The 18,634-nt window shown below is 39.5% G+C and overlaps 2 protein-coding genes across 2 annotated transcripts in view; both read left to right on the top strand.

Annotated features, from left to right (window-relative positions):
- The first annotated feature begins 13,596 nt into the window (after nucleotides 1-13,596).
- Alg7 (Alg7 dolichyl-phosphate N-acetylglucosaminephosphotransferase) overlaps nucleotides 13,597-18,634 on the top strand; it is a 32,195-nt gene continuing 27,157 nt past the window's right edge. Inside the window, exons 1-4 of the mRNA XM_067766965.1 lie at nucleotides 13,597-14,227; nucleotides 14,294-14,435; nucleotides 16,064-16,277; nucleotides 16,337-16,571. Of these exons, the coding sequence (XP_067623066.1) occupies nucleotides 14,082-14,227; nucleotides 14,294-14,435; nucleotides 16,064-16,277; nucleotides 16,337-16,571 (737 nt within the window). The 5' untranslated portion in view covers nucleotides 13,597-14,081. The remainder of the gene's footprint in view (nucleotides 14,228-14,293; nucleotides 14,436-16,063; nucleotides 16,278-16,336; nucleotides 16,572-18,634) is intronic.
- Rsph1 (Radial spoke head protein 1) overlaps nucleotides 16,443-18,634 on the top strand; it is a 33,197-nt gene continuing 31,005 nt past the window's right edge. Inside the window, exon 1 of the mRNA XM_067766966.1 lies at nucleotides 16,443-16,571. The gene's annotated coding sequence lies outside the window, so the exon portion shown is untranslated. The remainder of the gene's footprint in view (nucleotides 16,572-18,634) is intronic.

Here is an 18,634-nt window from a genome sequence, read left to right as displayed (position 1 = left end):
GTACTGCATAACTCTGAAGGTATTCATGCTAGAATATTGAAATTCTGTAAGGAGTTATACGAGGTCAATCCCAAGGATCCCATTAATACCGACAGATATGCCTTTCAATTTTAAACGCCTCCAATTTCCTATTAGGTTGGCTTTTGCAATGTGTATCAATACAGCTCATGGCCAATTATACGTAGCCTGCTCCAGAGTTGTCCTATCGAAAAATCTTTTTATTTATGCTTCAAATAATATTACAAAAAAGATTGTATATGCAATGGTTTTCAGCAGTACCTAAATTTGCAAATACACAACCTTAAAGTGAGTTTCAAATTTGTGTTATTTATTTTGCATATTTTTATAGAAACGTGGGGTGAAACCCACGGGCATAAGCTAGTATTAGAATAAGATTGCAAAACGCTTTAACTCAGAATGCTTTTCATTAACTCTCTCGTATGTCAAAATGCATTGAACTTATGCTCAGATAGGAAGTTTTCGAAACAAATTTTGAGATAGTGTATTTTTGAATAAAATTCTAACGTACGGCATTCTTCAAACAAATTCTGAAAGAATGGCCAAACCCACAAAACTCTTTATCAATTCATGAAATATTTAGTAGCAAATGAATTATTTTCCCAAAACCTGTTGGCATTTGCAAATTTAATATCACTACTAAAATACTTCTAAAAGTACTTGTCTACTATATTTTTCGCTGAAGGGGATTAAATTATTCCCCGTTTTCCTTACTTCGTAAAAGCAACCCGTCCAGATTTTTCAATTTGGGAGTGTCAAAGCTCTGTCATCATTGGCGAACAAGCCTCTAGTAATTGAATCATGAACTGAATCAAAGTTTGGATTTTGCTCTGATATTGTCATTCACCTTTCAAAAACTATTCCAGAAGAAAACAATCATAAAATGTACTTCGATAACTATTTCTCGGCTCTAAATTTAATATTATATTTGCTCCAAAAACGCATATGGCATGGTTCAATTATATGGTTGGCTCATTTCATCAACTGATTTTATTTATGTCATTGCATGGTCGATGGGATTGTCAAAAGGAGATGGCAAACTCAAAATGAAACCAACACATTGACAACATTTTCTTACCACACACAGAAACTGCTATGTTTTATGTTTTCCTTTCATTCCATTCGCCTAATACCAATACACAGATTTTGACAATTTGAACAGACATGTTTTGTTTCTGTACAGATGACCCAACCATATATAGTTGAACCATGGCATATGGGCTACTGGCACTATCAGAGGAAATATATTTGGCAAACTTGATTTAAAAAATGAAAAGCAGTTGCAAAAAGAATGCCGTGGAAGTTTTGACCATCGTATAGAGAGAGCAGATAACATTTTTCTTCTCAGATGGCTTGATGGAGGAATTGTGCAACTTGTTGTCATCAATCCACGGTCATGAGCCCCTAAATGCAGTATCCCGGTATTCTGCTGAAAAAAAGTTAGCCAGTCAAATAACACAACTAAACATTGTAGCAGAGTAAAATAAAAATATGGGAGGGGTAGATAAATTGGATTTCCTGCTCTCCTTGTACAGAATTTCCATAAGATCTAAAAAGTGGACTCTGAAGATATTTGACCACTTTATTGATTTGGCAGTATGCAATTCGTGGTTAGATTACAGAATGGATCACGAAAGCAATGGGTTCAAACATAAATATATGGACTTACTCAGCTTTCGTAATGATATTGCGAATGGATTTACAGCTAGGTCAAATCAACACTCTTATTCTCGTAAACGGAGACGCCCAACATTATGTCTAATTGAGGATATCCCTATCAGCCCAACGACCTCCGGGAAAAGACGCAAATCCACACCATCGACTTGAGTTCGATACGACGGAAACCAAGGTAACCACGGTAAATGCAAAATGGAAGGATGTACGGGACAAACTAGATACAAATGCTTAAAATGCGATGTTTTTTTTTGCATTCCAAATGGATTACGAGATTGTTTCAGGAACTTTCGTTATATTCCAAATGCAAATACAATTTAATTTGATAAATTATTTATCTTAGTTCTCTCTTTTTTTATTGTAAGTATAATTTTTATCTTTATGTATTTTAATTTATGTATATGAATTTGAAATGTATAATTTTTATATCATATATTTATATGTATGCCTTATTTATTGTAAAAGATGAATTTTTATGTATTTTAACACTTGAAACAAATAAAAATTGAATATAAAGCATAGCTCAATTTCGGCATTTTTCTTTACCGTACACAAAATTTGTATCTATATGGATACACTCCAAAAAACACATTTAGCGTCAAAATTTTTTTAAACGGAGTAGTAGTAATTGGTATTCCCGGGTCAATATGAGTAGGAATTGAAAAAATTGGATTTTTTTAATCAAACCGTCCAAAAGTTGTAGCGAAAGGGTTAACACCTTTACGCCTATGCTGGCAAATTGGATTAATGCCCGAAAATTTTATCAGAAAAGCTGACCGGCTACCTGGTAACTAACATACAGACCGTACCTACATAGAGGAAACACTTCTGCTTTCCCCAGAAAGCTAGAGAAATGAAGAACCCGACACTCCAGTTTCCGACGATGGAATATATGTCCCTGGCAACATCATTACCGATGTCGAGAGAAGACAGAATAGACTTTGGAGTATTCGAAAAATAATTATCTGGAATATCTATGTTCCTTCCCGTAATACCAACGGCGTCTGTCGAAGGAAATTTGAATATGTATAGCGAATAAAAGCACAAGACTACGCTGTGACGAATGCACCCGTGGAGAATGATAGGTGGTGAAAAATTTGAGCTCCACTGGTGCTCCCGATGGGCTCATTTACAGACTTTATTACTAAGCGGGGATGATTGGCGTAACTTGTTAAGCATACGGCGGTTAAGCGCCGATTAAGGATAATGATGAAATAAGTAAAGGCATTTCTTTACCATGACAGTTGCTCTCAAGCTTTCGTCTTCGCGTAATATAAACGGTAATTCTATACGAATGCATCACGCTCATCAGAGGACGCGTTTTGGATCCAGGATCGCGAATCAGAAAACGGGAGGTGGGATCCATAGTATTTTTACGCAGAACACCCTTCTGCATAGAAACTACCCTGTGTGGGTCCAACACCGGTTTGGAGACCAAAACTATATCTCCGCAGAACACTTGTGTTCACAAAAACATCAAAATTGCAACAACCACAATTTTCAATTTCTTTTGTAAATATCTCTTGATGGATCATGTTTGACACCCGTTTTCGGATTCGCGATCCCGGATCCAAAACGCGTCTTTTGACACCCCTCTTGATATATTTGGACACGTATTAAAAGGGTCATGCTGTCGTATGGAATTACCGCTATGTTGGTTTATCTGTAAAGCTCATTGAACACGAGTCGCTTTCTTGACGTTCAATCATCATGATGTCTCATTTTCATTCGATACCTGTGAAGGTGCTTTTTCGAAGAAGACAAATACAAAAGTTACCCGCATGGCGGAACCTTACAAGGTAGCAGAACGGTGACATACCTATAAACATAAATAAAAGTTCCATGTACATTGTCTTTTTTTGTTTGGGATTAATGGCAGGGTTCTATGACCATAGCGCTCCCCCAGCGGGCTAGGGGGTCAGAATATACCCGCGGTAGGTATGCCTGTCGTAAGATTCGACTAAAATACCAGATTCAAGGGGCTGTGTAGCGCAACCCTTTCAGGTTGCCAGCGCAGTATATAGCTTCTCCAAACCCACTTGTCAACCTCACCTATCCGTGGCGAATCCTGTTTCACTAACAGACGAGGCTCTGGCGACCCCAAGCTCCTCATGGAACTAGGGGGTGGGGAGGGACGGATGGCCTGAAGGTTTAATGTTGTTATGGTCCACTTGGGAGAGTCAACCTTGGAACGTACCAGTTAGCTAGTGATAGTGAAAAAGGTAGGATTCACCCTCATGTCTGCCTGGGGTGGTTAAAACAAAATTTTGTTAGTTTCTTGCGGGTGGCATCATCAAAAATTCCCACGACATTGACGAATTTTCAATAACACCTGGCTCAATTGTGTAGGTGGCTCATCTCATCAGCTGATTTTATTCGTTTCATTGTACTGGCCTAGAGATTGTCAAAACGAGATGACAAACGCAAAATGCGACCGATGCATTAGCAACTATGCGCTGTCGTGGTGATTAAATTTCACCTAATTTAGTGCACAACGTTCCCACAACACACCAAAGTTGCAAAGTTTTACGCTTTCTCTACGTTCCATTCACCTAACATCAACACAAAGGTTTGACAACCGGAACGCGACATGTTAATGCTGTAGGGATGAGCTAACCATAACCATGAACCAATCGATAATCGCCGCCACAGTTACATAACTGCGTTTTTCCATCCCTGAATGGAATGAAAATTTTTTCTTTTAACGCCAGGACGGCATTGTGCGCCAATTGGAGAAGAAAAAAAAGGAAAAAAAGTGCGTTGAGTGTCGGCCGCAATAAATATTTACTCCGGAAAGGGGATAATAAAAAAAAAAAAAAAAGTTGGGCAAAGGTGGTGGCCGAACGTGGAAAAATCGGCAAAAGTTTTGTAGCGCGTGCTAAACCCGTATAATTAATAAAAATTTATTTAGCGCAGCTTGTTGATAATTTGTTCTTTAATTACGCGTGTATTATACCGCCAGCTAGCGAACAAAAAGCTTTCGCGCATACATCACCGTATTACAGCCGCACGTCGCCATTCGACAAAGCAAGCACCGGACATTCCGTTAATAATTTTCAATTAATTTCCATCTAATCAATGTTGCTATACGATAATTAATTCCGTATACATAAATTAACTAAATCATCCGTGTATGCTTCGTAAATGTGAAGGGACTTTTTAGGGCCAGCGTATCATCAAGAACGCTCTTTAAGTTTGCTTAGCGCAACCACCATCATCCGTGTATGCTTCGTAAATGTGAAGGGACTTTTTGGGGCCAGCGTATCATCAAGAACGCTCTTTAAGTTTGCTTAGCGCAACCACCATCGCCAGTGCCCATAACAACCGCTGCGGCGTGCAACCTCCAGCAATAGCGCCAACGAAACCGCGCGCTGCCACCATCACTGCATGCAACAACCGCTGCGACCGCGCAACCACAACCGCAACCCCATCGGCAGCGCCTACCAAACGCACGACAACCACCAGGCTTACCACTACCACTAGCTACAACAACACCAGCAGGGCCGCCAAACCTAGGCCTGCTGCAACGCCAGCTTTTACAACAACACCAGCAGGGCCGCCTAACATAGGCCTGCTGCAACGCCAGCTTTTACCACAACACCAGCATGGCCGCCAAACATAGGCCTACTGCAACGCCAGTTTTTACAACAACACCAGCAGGGCCGCCAAACATAAGCCTGCTGCAACGCCAGCTTTTACAACAACACCAGCAGAGCCGCCAAACATAGGCCTGCTGCAACATCACCTACTGTAAGAACAACAACAGCAGGACCCCGAACATAGGCCTGCTGCAACACTACCTACAACAACAACGACCGTGAAACATGGTGAGTTCGTTCCGTGATACGGACAAAGTTAGGAATAGTATACTTTTATTATTAGTTCCATTTTTATAGTTTACTTAATACGGCCGTAAGCCTTCAAAAGGGAAATGAACCTTTTTTTTTCTCTCGAAATTGACTTCAAATTTCCAACCATAATTTTAAGAAGTTTAAAATTACTTGAACCATTGCTTAAAACTCGAATGTACGGGCCTAGTCTTTAAAGTTCAACTTTTGAAACCCATTTCGAAATTGCAAATGGCATAATTTAAAGTGTAAGACCTTTCGCGCGCATTGAATGTTCTATTAGCGTATTTTTTGGAACGTACATTCAACCGAGTTTTTGCATTAGCTTATTAGCAGAGGTTGAAGTAATATTCTTGTAATGGATTTGTATATGTTCTAAGGAAATAATACCATTGGCTAGTTCTCTTTCGTGTTATAGATGTAACGCTTTAATTATATACGTATATATTTACAATTACTTATCTCGAATTTATTTCTTATTACCTTTGGAACAAGCGCTTTGTCACCTTGTCTTTATAACTTAATGCGTACGACTTATTTTGAAGAAAACAGATTTACGTAAAATTCAGGATCTATTAATGCACACTTCTTCAAAAAGAAAAATTTTTTTAAACCGAATGTCCGTAACCATTGTACAGGTTTACAAGTATGATATGTATGAGAGGGAAACAATTTCTTTCCCTTTCTAACACACGGCAGTTTGACACTTCGGTCAGTGTCAAACTAGCGTGGAACCCAGTGGAACCTGCGTGGAACATGAGTTTTGACACTGAACGAAGTGTCAAAATTACCGGGGTTGCTTCGTCGAAAGCGACACAGGGAAGCAAAAAAGGGATCGGAATATCAGATATGGGTTGCTGTGATGGTAAATTTTTTTGAACGAATTTAGTAGGAAATTTTAAGTGCACCCATATGGGTCCTTCAGAAAATTATAAAAAAGTCTTCAATTGGGCTATCTGAGGACGCGTAGTTATTTCAGAATTAAGAATACAAACACGTGAGTTAAGTTTTTCTACCCGTTCAAAAGTTCTCCGCGAAAAACAGTTTGAAACCGAGGTCGACTGCAATAGCCCGTCCAAAAAAGCGGAAAGAAAAATGAATAGACGCGTTTTGTCCTGTTGTCAATAGTCCGAAGAGAAAAGGTATTCGAATTATTGGAAGCGAGGCCAAAACGCGTCTATTAATACCTCCCCCGACGGTTTTGGTCGTGTTTTAGCAATCGTCCCCGGTAATAAAGTATCACAATTTGTTAATTAAAATTGTCCAAAATATATGGTTATTAAAGAGAGATGTAGCTAAGTGCTCGTTTGAAAGTAAATAAGTATATTTCTTTGTAATATAAGAAAAAAAATTTTAAGCAGTTTTCGATAGCAGCTACTAAACTTTTTTTTTGTCCTAAGAAGTACAACAGTGCCAAATAGCATCCACAAAAAAAACGAACAAGAACAAGCATTTTATCAGGTGAGCGTGGCTGTGTATGTGCGTGCTGCTACATATCCTACTTGTAGACCTGTACAATGTCCGTAACATTAGTAAAGATATTTTCAATATGCCCACCTAAAAAAAGGAGAAAATTTTGAATGCATTTTTTTTTTGTCACATAAATATCGTATGTGGATTACCTAAAACGAACCAATAAAGCCACAGAAACCCAAAAAAAGGGGAATTAGAACACGAAGTTATATTTTATAACCACCAAATACATTAACAAATTTTACTTTCCCAGTTTTCCTGGCGAAAGTCGTATGCGAGCTCGTTTGCGAATCTTTTGCAGGAACCTATAGGTACACTTTATTTTATTTATTGATTGCAAGTAAACAATCATTGCACAGGTTTACAAGTATGATATGTATGAGAGGGAAACAATTTCTTTCCTTTTCTAACACACGGCAGTTTGACACTTCGGTCAGTGTCAAACTAGCGTGGAACCCAGTGGAACCTGCGTGGAACATGAGTTTTGACACTGAACGAAGTGTCAAAATTACCGGGGTTGCTTCGTCGAAAGCGACACAGGGAAGCAAGAAAGGGATCGGAATATCAGATATGGGTTGCTGTGATGGTAAATTTTTTTGAACGAATTTAGTAGGAAATTTTAAGTGCACCCATATTGAAAATAAATAAATGTAAGGCGCGATAACCTCCGAAGAGATCTAAGGCCGAGCTTCTCTCCCAATTTGCGTCGTGCTCCTCTTGTTTTTTCCCTACAAATTGGCCGAACGGGACCTACATGTTTTATGCCGACTCCGAACGGCATCTGCAAGGCAGATGAGTTTTCACTGAGAGCTTTTCATGGCAGAAATACAATCGGAGCGCTTGCCAGACACTGCCGAGGGGCGACCCCGCTTAGAAAAATTTTCTTCTAATTGAAAAATCTTATTTCCAATATTTTGATGTTGCTTTGCCCGTGAGTTGAACCCAGGGCATACGGTGTGATAGGCGGAGCACGCTACCATCACACCACGGTGGCCGCCATATTGGTCCTTCAGAAAATTATAAAAAAGTCTTCAATTGGGGTATCTGAGGACGCGTAGTTATTTCAGTATTAAGAATACAAACACGTGAGTTAAGTTTTTCTACCCGTTCAAAAGTTCTCCGCGAAAAACAGTTTGAAACCGAGGTCGACTGCAACAACCCGTCCAAAAAAACGGAAAGATAAATGAATAGACGCGTTTTGTCCTGTTGTCAATAGTCCGAAGAGAAAAAGTATTCGAATTATTTGAAGCGAGGCCAAAACGCGTCTATTAATACCTCCCCCGACGGTTTTGGTCGTGTTTTAGCAATCGTCCCCGGTAATAAAGTATCACAATTTGTTAATTAAAATTGTCCAAAATATATGGTTATTAAAGAGAGATGTAATTAAGTGCTCGTTTGAAAGTAAATAAGTATATTTCTTTGTAATATAAGAAAAAAAAATTTTAAGCAGTTTTCGATAGCAGCTACTAAACTTTTTTTGGTCCTAAGAAGTACAACAGTGCCAAATAGCATCCACAAAAAAAACGAACAAGAACAAACATTTTATCAGGTGAGCGTGGCTGTGTATGTGCGTGCTGCTACATATCCTACTTGTAGACCTGTACAATGTAAACAATGTTGGTTTTAAAACAACATTTAGATAAACTACTACCTTATACGAGGGCTATTCATTTGCACACATAAATACAATCTTAATATAATTTTCATTACATATAGTTTTTTTTTCATTACATAGTTTGTATTACATAATTATATAGTATATCCGTACTAAGCGTGTGAGGGATTAAGTGAAATAATTAAACGTACGAAAAGAAATATAGATATACATATAAGCTAATACTCATACATATGCAGATATATATATAATAGTATTGGACATCTTCAAGAATGCGGTATACGTTAACGACAATCGCAAACTGTTGAATCCATAGTCTATGAATTATTTTGAAATTAATCTTGAATAAACTTTTGTAATTAAAATGGGAATGCTGGCATTCTTTGGATTTAGAAGGCATAGGTAACTCAGGTAAGGGGCCACCGAAAAATAGGTGCGTCGGTGGCCATGGATTTGAGGGTGGGACAAGCACCGGGGGTCGAAACAACACCCGCGGCGCCCCATGTATATTTTAAATTTGATTTTCAGCGTTCGGTAAACGGCATGTCCGGTTCGGTAAATTTTTTTTTTGCGTTAAATTTTTTTTGAATTCCGTTTTGAATTTTAAATTTTGAATGTTTAACGGTCTGTCCGTGGCATCCGGTTCGACGGGATGTTGTTTTATTTTGAATTTTGAGCGTTTTGAGTCGTCTCTGCGCTTTTTCGTCAGTTTTTTTTAAAGGCATGATAGGAATTTTCTTCTGTTTATGCCGCAGGACAGTAAGGTTGGCAAGAACCCCGCCCAGCCGACATGACTAGCCACAGAGCACCACTAGATCATGCCGACTGCCTTCCTTACTGCTCCATTTTAGATGCGAATCCATAACAATGTGGCCATATAAAACGTTCCCGAGATGGTCGGGCTAGCCCCTTAATGGTGCTGTGTTACCGGAGCGTACCGGATCTGTTTCCGGCAAAGGACCATCACATCGATAACACTCCCCAAAGCCTTCGGGGAGAAACCTTATCGCTACAACAACAACATAACCATAGCGCCGGGTACAAAATGGTATTTCTTGATTGTCGTTTCATTCCACATGTACCTCCGTTATTCACAGTAGCTCCGTTCACAAATTACACAAGAAGATTGCGCATTGCGCATGTAAACATTAGATCAGCTGTTTTGTATGAAGTATGAATTGACTCTTTTCCTTTAGCTCTTTTTTCTCGCTATTTTTTTTTTATTCGCTCAAGCGTCAACTATGACGTATATGCGCAGAAAGAAGCAATTTTGAACTCGTGAATGCGCAATCTGGGTAGGTGATTCGTGAGCTCCGTTATTCAATAATATTTAAATTCCGTTATTTCTCGATTTATTAATTTTTTGGTTTTTCAATGGCACCATGCCAGGCCCAAAATCAATAGTAATTTGGCTTTTAAATGGCACCACGTCAGCACAAAATCGATAGTAATTTGGCTTTTATATGGCACCACGCCAGTATTTAAACTTTCACTGATTCCTATTAGGAGTGCAAAACCACCACCCTAACTCCAGATCAGGGAAGCATTGCATCTACCAACTCCGCCAAAACGCCAGAAGGAAGCACAAAGCAAACCTTGAGGCCTATTTAAATTTTCAGCTCAACCAAAAGAGCCCGAAAAATTTAAGTTGAGCCGAGGATGACACTGCCATTGTGAATCAAACTAAGTGTGATATCTTCTGCATAGACGTCAAAATTCCAAACTGATTGGATCATCTGATTTGTAATTGACCATCGCTGTCTCATTCTGTATCTCTTTCTAGCACCCGCTGAAGATAGCCACCCCTATACGTCGCCATATTGAACACCCTGTCAAAACGCTAAAAAGTAGCCATATTGAACATCCTGTCAGGCAGTTGAGAGATAAGATCATTGTGAATGAAACTAAGTTTGATATCTTCTGCATAGACGTCAAAATACCAAAGTGATTAGATCACCTGATTTGTAATTAACTATCGCTGTCTCATTCTGTATCTCTTTCTATCTCCCGCTGAAGATAGGCGCCGCCATATTAAACACCCTTTGAAGACGCTAAAAAGTAGCCATACTGAACATCCTGTCAGGCAGTTGAAAGATAAGATGTCACACTTACTTTCATTCACAACGGATAAAATATCACACTTAGTTTGATTCACAATGGACACTGAACGACCACTCCGACGAACAGACTGTACTTTGTAAATCGATGCGCTAATGTCAAAGACGTATTGCGCTGGAAGCATTGTGGATAAGTACAAGTGTGTTAACTTCTTTTTGACAGGCACTCGCTTAAGTTAGCATAACGGGAAAATTTGGGTTTCCATTGTTCTTTCGGGTGAAAACGGTTAATTAGGGTTCTGTGCAGAGACGTAAAAGATTTAAACAGGGTTTATGCTATGTTCAAACAGTAAAATAAATTGAGGCAATATCAATTCAAATTGAGTGGTGTTCATACAACTCAATTTAGCTTACACAATAGCAATTTGATGGCCGGTTGGCTCATCTCTACAGCAACAACATACCTGTGTTCAGAATGTCAAAATGTGCGTGTTGGAATTAGGTGAATGGAATGGAATGAAAACATAAAACTTTAAAATTTTTGTGTGTTGTAAGATAATGTGTTCAATGTTTTGGTTTCATTTTGAGTTTGCCATCCTCTTTTGACAATTCCTACTCCAGTGAAATGAAAAAAATAATATCAGCTGATGAGATGAGCCAACCATATAGTTGAGCCATGCGCAGCTGACGTTTAAATCTACTCAATAAACACACTTTACAAGGTTGTATTTACAGTTTGAAACAATTTATTACGCAATTTTTTTCAAATTGGCAATTTGTTATTACAATTTATTATATGATAAATTGCGTAATAAATTGCCCAAATGGTATAAATTGCCAATATGGCGTGTGTTTGTACCTAGTATTATGTTGTCACAAAAGTGTTGCTCCTGTTACACAGCATTTTAATTTTTTTCATGGCGAAAATTGTTCAGTTCAGAGTTATTGATTTTTATTGAAATTTAAATTTATTACATGAGGTTACTCCTCTAAGTGTAAAAAGCATGGAAAACGTAGAGTTTTTCAAATTATTGTGAAAAACTTTTTAAATACAACAATAACGTGTATCGGTAAAATATTATCTGTGATTTCTGAATTTCTGTACCCAAGTTCATTATATTTCTGTAATACAATAATCTGGTAACAGCATTTTTAAATGAAAAAGCAATGTTACACGTGTGGCGCTTTATATTTTGTTAAGTTTTTCTAGGAATTTTTGACTCTAATTTAAATAAATTTTGCTATGTCCGTATGTTTTCGCATTGTTGGAGCCTAAAAGTCTTCTATTATTTATATTTCCGTGGAAATATATGCAACTATTTCAACTATAAATACTTCAAAGTTGTATTAAACTAACAAATGCAACTCAGCTTAAAGTACTCGTACGTACCAAAATGCAACTAGACCTGAGATTTGCATCACCCTGCAAAAACGCTCTCGTCATTCACGTCATTTGACTAGTCATTTTACGGTCATAGGTTATATTCATAGTCACATTTGCATGGGCGTGATTAGGCTTTGTAGGGCAGTTAAGCGAGGCTGTTTGTAATTTTGACCATTGTTTACTATATAGTTGGCAGCTAAGTAGAGGTTATGTTGCAAATAGAGTGGAAGGCAGTGGACTAGGCAGTCGAATGTTATATAATGAGGGAATGGTGTTCGGAGATTTTTCAAAGTTAAAAAAAAAAAAAAATGATAAAGGCTTTAATATAAATAAAACTATTGTTTTAATAACAACAAAAACCCCGCATATATATTCTGTATACATAAATTTGTAAGGATTATCTCACTTTAAAATTTTAATTAAATAATCTAAAGTTTTGTTTTGAAACTGAGTCGAGAACTGTGCGTGTGAATGTGCGAATTTTCACCGATCAGCTGTTAGTTGCGCTACTTGGTAAAATTTACAATGATTTTGACGTTTATCAATTAGTTGACACACAATCATGTTTCAATTATGTACAGGTTGCCTCATCTTATCAGCTGATTTTATTTATGTCATTGCATGGTCGAAGGGATTGTCAAAAGGAAATGGCAAACTCAAAATGAAACCAACACATTGGCAACATTTTACTTACACATACAAAAACTGCTAAGTGTTATGTTTCCATTCCATACCATTCGCACCAACACCAATACACAGATTTTGACAATTTGAACAGACATATTTTTTTGCTTTACAGATGAGCCAACTTGTGTATAGTTGAGCCATGACACACAATGGACTAATGTCCAAACCCATGGTTCAGTTATATGGTTGGCTCATCTCATCAGCTGATTTTGGTAAAAGTCTAGTTGAGGGGTCGACTGCTAAAACGCGTCAAAAAATATCGACTGAGGTGTCAAAAGAAGCGTATTAATCACGAAAACAATAATCCGAAGGCGGAAAATAAAAATTTTACCTCTGTCGGGAGATATTTGCAGTTGAAGTTGGCAATTTTCATGTGGTTGTTGTTGTGTTTTACCCACAAAAAAAATTGTGCATCACCGTGGCGGTAGCCACGGTTATACCACACATCCGGCCTTGGCATGGCGTAGCCCAGGGTTATTTTTTATAAGCGCAGCCGAAGGCTGCCAACGCAGAAAGGTGTTCTGCGCAAAAATACTATCGATCCCACCCCCGGCGGTACCCGAGGGTCTTTTTTCGGGTTTTCGTTAATATCTTTTGAACGAGTTAAAATTTTTATTTTCCGCCTTCGGATTATTAATACTGATCACAACATGCGTCGTTTGATACCTCTCTCGATATTTTTGGTATCGTATTAGCAGTCGACCCCTCAACTAGACTATTACCCTGATTTTATTTATTTCATTGCATGGCCGAAGGGATTGTCAAAAGGAGATGGCAAACTCAAAATGAAACCAACACATTGGCAGCATTTTCTTACCAATACAAAAACTGCTAAGTTTTATGCATGGTACAATATATGCAACTATTTCAACTGTAAATACTACAAAGTTTTATTAAACTAACCAATGCAACTCAGCTGAAAGTACTCGGTCGTACCAAAATGCAATTCTAGACCTGTGATTTGCATCAGGTGAGCGAGCCTGTTTGTAATTTTGACGTTTATCGCTTAGTTGACACACAATGGACTAATGTCCAAGCCGTACTGCGCCGGAAGTTGATGTATCAAATCATCTTATAAAAGTACAAATCATGTTGCCACCTTGTAGAGTTCCGCCATGGTTACCTCGTCATTCGGATATATATTTTCATGTATCCAAACAACACTAATCACAGCTGATTTTGACAACTCGTTATCATTTGCCGATTGTCCAAAAATGTATTTTGGGTTTTCCACGTATAATCGATGCTGTTAATTTAATTAAATATAGTTTACTTAACAAATCCGTGCTTTCGAAATTATAATAAGAAGATAGTGTTACTATGAAATGAGTGGCCTAACGATAGCTATAAGTGGCTTTATTGCCATGTGTACATATCTAGTAACATCGAGGATGATTCCGCGCTTCAAGGATATGTTTATCAACGCCAATTTATATGGCAAAGATCTTTGTAAACGGGATCAGCCACAGGTGTAAGTATTTCGATTTTTGGTAATAATGTTCTAGATTGGTTTTTTGTAATTTGTTTCATCTTCTAGCCCAGAATCCTTTGGCGTATTAATCGGATGTGCTTTTCTAGTAGCAATGTTCTTCTTTATACCAATACCGGTTACATTCGAAAAAGCAGCAATGCCAGACGTCCAGACAGGAGCAAAACCTGCTACTTTTCCACATGAAGAGGTAAATTTGCCTTTTAAAAAGAAGTGTATGTACTATATCGTCGCTCCTAATGGAAATAAGCTTTTTTCAAATGTCAATGGAAGACGTAACACGCTGCGCCGTAAAATAAACCGTCATTATTTGGCGCTTAACGAGCATCATGGATACGTTGGTAAATATAGCTAAGGAGGGCTTTGTCAGAGGCACAGTTGTTGTTGTAGCGATAAGGTTTCTCCCCGTTGCTTTGGGGAGTGTTATCGATGTGATGGCCCCTTGACGGACACAGATCCGGTATGCTCCGGTAACAGCACCATTAAGGTGCTAGCCCGACCATCTCGGAAACGATTTATATGGCCACGTTAAACCTTCAGGCCATCCCTCCCCATCCCCAAGTTCCATGAGGAGATTGGGGTCGCCAGAGCCTCGTCTGTTAATGAAACAGGATATATTGCTCTGGCAACCTGACTGGGTTGCGCTACACAGCCCCTTGAATCTGGTATTTTAGTCCCCTCTTACGAAAGGCATACCTACCGCGGGTATATTCTGACCCCCTAACCCGCTGGGGTGCAGAGGCAAAGTAATCCATCTAGTAATCCAGTCCAGTAATTAGAGAACATATATATCTCCCTCTTGTAGCGATAGTCACTCCCCGGCAGATGCAGCAAAACCATTTCTCAGGACCGGGGTCCGGAGACGGACCCGGATTGGGTTCGATACCTTCCCGGAGCAAGAGAATATGGAGCAGTCCCGCTGCAAGGAGCTGCTGGGAGGATGACAATTTGTGGGAGGGACGCAACAAATTAAATGAGGTTACACTGGTTGCTGTTGATGAACGTTTATGGCGCTTTTCCAGGTACAGATCCTGTAAGTGTCGGTAGCATATTTTCCCGACTATCTCGGGAACGATATAAAATGGCAACACTGAACCTAGAAGAATAAGGTCACACCCAATAAGAGAAATGCTGTGGCATGAAGGGGTACATCTCAGGTAACAAGTCTGTCTTGCAAGCACAGAATTGCGGTAGTAGAAGGCATCGCTGGAGAAAGATACAACACAAATCGTTATAAAACAATTCTTATCTTCCCAAAAAGCCGTCCGATAGTTTTTACCGTATTGCTTACTACTCGATACTCGCAGAAAACTGACATATCGTCTGATCGTTGCCGTAGTTGTAATAAATACCCGACGGTTTTGAAGAGTTTTGTTGTTGTTGATGGTTCTTTGCCGGATCTAGACCCATACGTTCCGGTAACTAAGATCGTTAAATATTAGCCCGTTGTTATCACAAGAAGAAGACTCACTGAGGTTCGGCGTGGTAGAGGTTCTCTGAAGAGAATGCGACCACAATAGTCCTACCAGCTCCAGTGCATAATCTCAACACAAACCTATCTATCTGTTTAATTTTGACAATTCTTTCTTTCTAAGGGTTGTAGAGGCTCCCCACGGGTGGAAGTGGCATCTTAAGCCTTGGGTTGGTATGTTCGTAAAGGTATGACTATCGTGTTTCCATTGTAGGGGCTATTATCCCTCCCTCCATTTTCGCTCACAGTTACTTTTTTTAAGAATTATAAATAGTTTGTATAATCTTAAGTCGCTGATTTGCTAATGAACCAACAAACACTGATAAATGTATTTACTTTAATTACAGTTTGCCGAAATGATCGCAGCTTTGTTATCTATCTGCTGCATGATTCTTCTTGGTTTCGCTGATGACGTATTAGATTTGCGTTGGCGGCACAAATTACTGCTTCCTACAATCGCTACACTGCCTCTACTTATGGTTTACTACGTGAACTGTAACATAACAACGGTTATATTGCCAAAATTTGCAAGGCCATTGTTTGGATATTCCTTGGATATTGGTATGGTAAAATAAGAATATATAAGAGAATTATTTTACAAATAATCTAATTTTTACTAGGCATATTTTATTACATATATATGGGCATGCTTGCGGTTTTTTGTACCAATGCAATAAATATTTTGGCTGGCATAAATGGCTTGGAAGTTGGACAATCTGTTGTTATTAGTGCATCGGTTTTATGTTATAATTTTATAGAATTGGCGCAAAGACATCAAATGGACTGTCACAAATTTTCCATTTATTTAATGTTACCATTTTTAGCCGTTTCTCTGGCACTGTGGAAGTATAATAAGTGAGTATTTATGTTTGACATAGCAATTACTATAAACACCTCTGCCGTAAGTTGTGCGAGCCTGGTCTATGTACCGAAATGTCTCAGGTTTAAGCCAATTGCGGGCTGTTATTTCATCATTATCTTGCTTTATCCGTCCCATTTGGAAAAAACTATTTACTAAATATCTTGATGTTGCTTTTCAAATAAATATTCTTAATGCGGGTGGACAATATTTCGCTATATCGAATTAGACAAAAAGTTGTTATAAACTAAGAAAAAATCTTGGGGCTTTAGCCCACATGTGCTAAGATGGATGTATACCATGATAGTAAAACCTATGATAACATACGGCTCGATAGCCTGGGCATCCAGACCAGCTCGGGCGACGACGGGGCAAGCACTGTCAAAACTTCATCGACTGGCATGTGTATGCATCACCGGAGTTATGCGCACATGCCCTACAACAGCGCTGGAGGCTATCCTCGATCTAACCCCGCTGCATATATTAATAGAGCAGTCAGCCAAGCAAACCCTACTGAATATCGTCAAGGAGGGTACGGGCAAGGGTAAAGTCATATCGTCCCGGAACATGGAGGAATTTAGAGAGAGGATTCCAATCTCCCAACTCCCGAGGGATGATATACTCAGTCAGATAGTTTATGAGAAAAGGTGTAAAGTAGGACTGGGAGACAAGGGTACGTGGGAGGAAAGCAGAATTGAGAACATTCATTAGCTAAATAGAATAGTACGGTATACCGATGGCTCGAAGACGCCAGAGGGGTTTGGATCTGGAGTCGTTCGACCCAGAGCCAAGATATCAACACCCTGGGAGTATACCCCAGCAGTTTTCAAGCGGAGGTATTCGCCATAAGCCAGTATGCTGACCTGAACCTTCAGCGCGAATACTCCAATGAAACAATTACCATACTCAGTGAAAGTCAGGCCGCCCTCAAGGCGATATCGGCATCTCAAATAAAACTGGTCCTTGAGTGCGTTGATAAGCTCAAACAACTAGGAGCACACAACGAACTACTGTTGGCCTGGGTTCCTGGCCACAGGGGAGTTGAGGGTAATGAGCAGGCGGACAGCCTGGCAGAGAGGCAGCAACGACAAGACCTATTGGTCCTGAACCGTTCCTGCCAGTAGGTTCGCAGGAAATTAGTGGGCATCTATTAGTAGAAGAAAGGGAAGAGAGGGAAGAATACTTCCCCCAGCGGGCTAGAGGGTCAGAATATACCCGCGGTGGGTATGCCTGTCGTAAGAGGCGACTAAAATACCAGATTCAAGGGGCTGTATAGCGCAACCCTTCAGGTTGCCAGCGCAATATACAGCTTCTCCAAACCCAATTGTCAACCTCACCTATCCGCAGCGAATCCTGTTTCACTAACAGACGAGGCTCTGGCGAGGAGCTTGGGGGTGGGGAGGGAGGGATGGCCTGAAGGTTTAATGTGGCCATATAAATCGTTCCCGAGATGGTCGGGCTAGCACCTTAACGGTGCTGTGTTACTGGAGCGTACCGGATCTGTATCCGGCAAAGGACCTTCACATCGATAACACTCCCCAAAGACTTCGGGGAGCTACCTTATCGCTACAACAACAACAACAGGGAAGAACACTGTCGTAATATGTCAAGCCTGAGACAATCTAAGTTACTGTTAGGGGGTTACAACTCGATATAGGGCATTAATAGGCCTATCGAAAGATAACCTAAGAATCCTAACAGCTATTCTTACAGGACACTGTAGACTGAACAGTCACATGCAAAAGCTGGGTATAATATCGAGCAACACATGCCGATTTTGTGATCGATCAGCGGAGACGGCGGACCATGTACTCCTGGAGTGTGACGCAATCTCAAGACGTAGGGCTAAGTTTATGGGCTCACCATGGCCAGAGCATTATCACACCAAATCCCTCAAGCCAGGTGAACTGCTAGGGTTCATCAAAGATGTCGGCTTGGATGAGGTGCTGTGAAGCAGCTGAGGGCACAATAGACCAATGGTTGCAGGGCGATCCTCAATTAATTATCTATCTATCTATCTAAGAAAAAGTCTCGCTCTGAATTGTGTCAAATTCCCAAC

Source organism: Eurosta solidaginis, chromosome 2, assembly GCF_040869045.1.
Source record: "Eurosta solidaginis isolate ZX-2024a chromosome 2, ASM4086904v1, whole genome shotgun sequence".
Lineage (NCBI taxonomy): Eukaryota > Metazoa > Arthropoda > Insecta > Diptera > Tephritidae > Eurosta > Eurosta solidaginis.
This window is presented reverse-complemented; position numbering and strand designations above follow the sequence as displayed.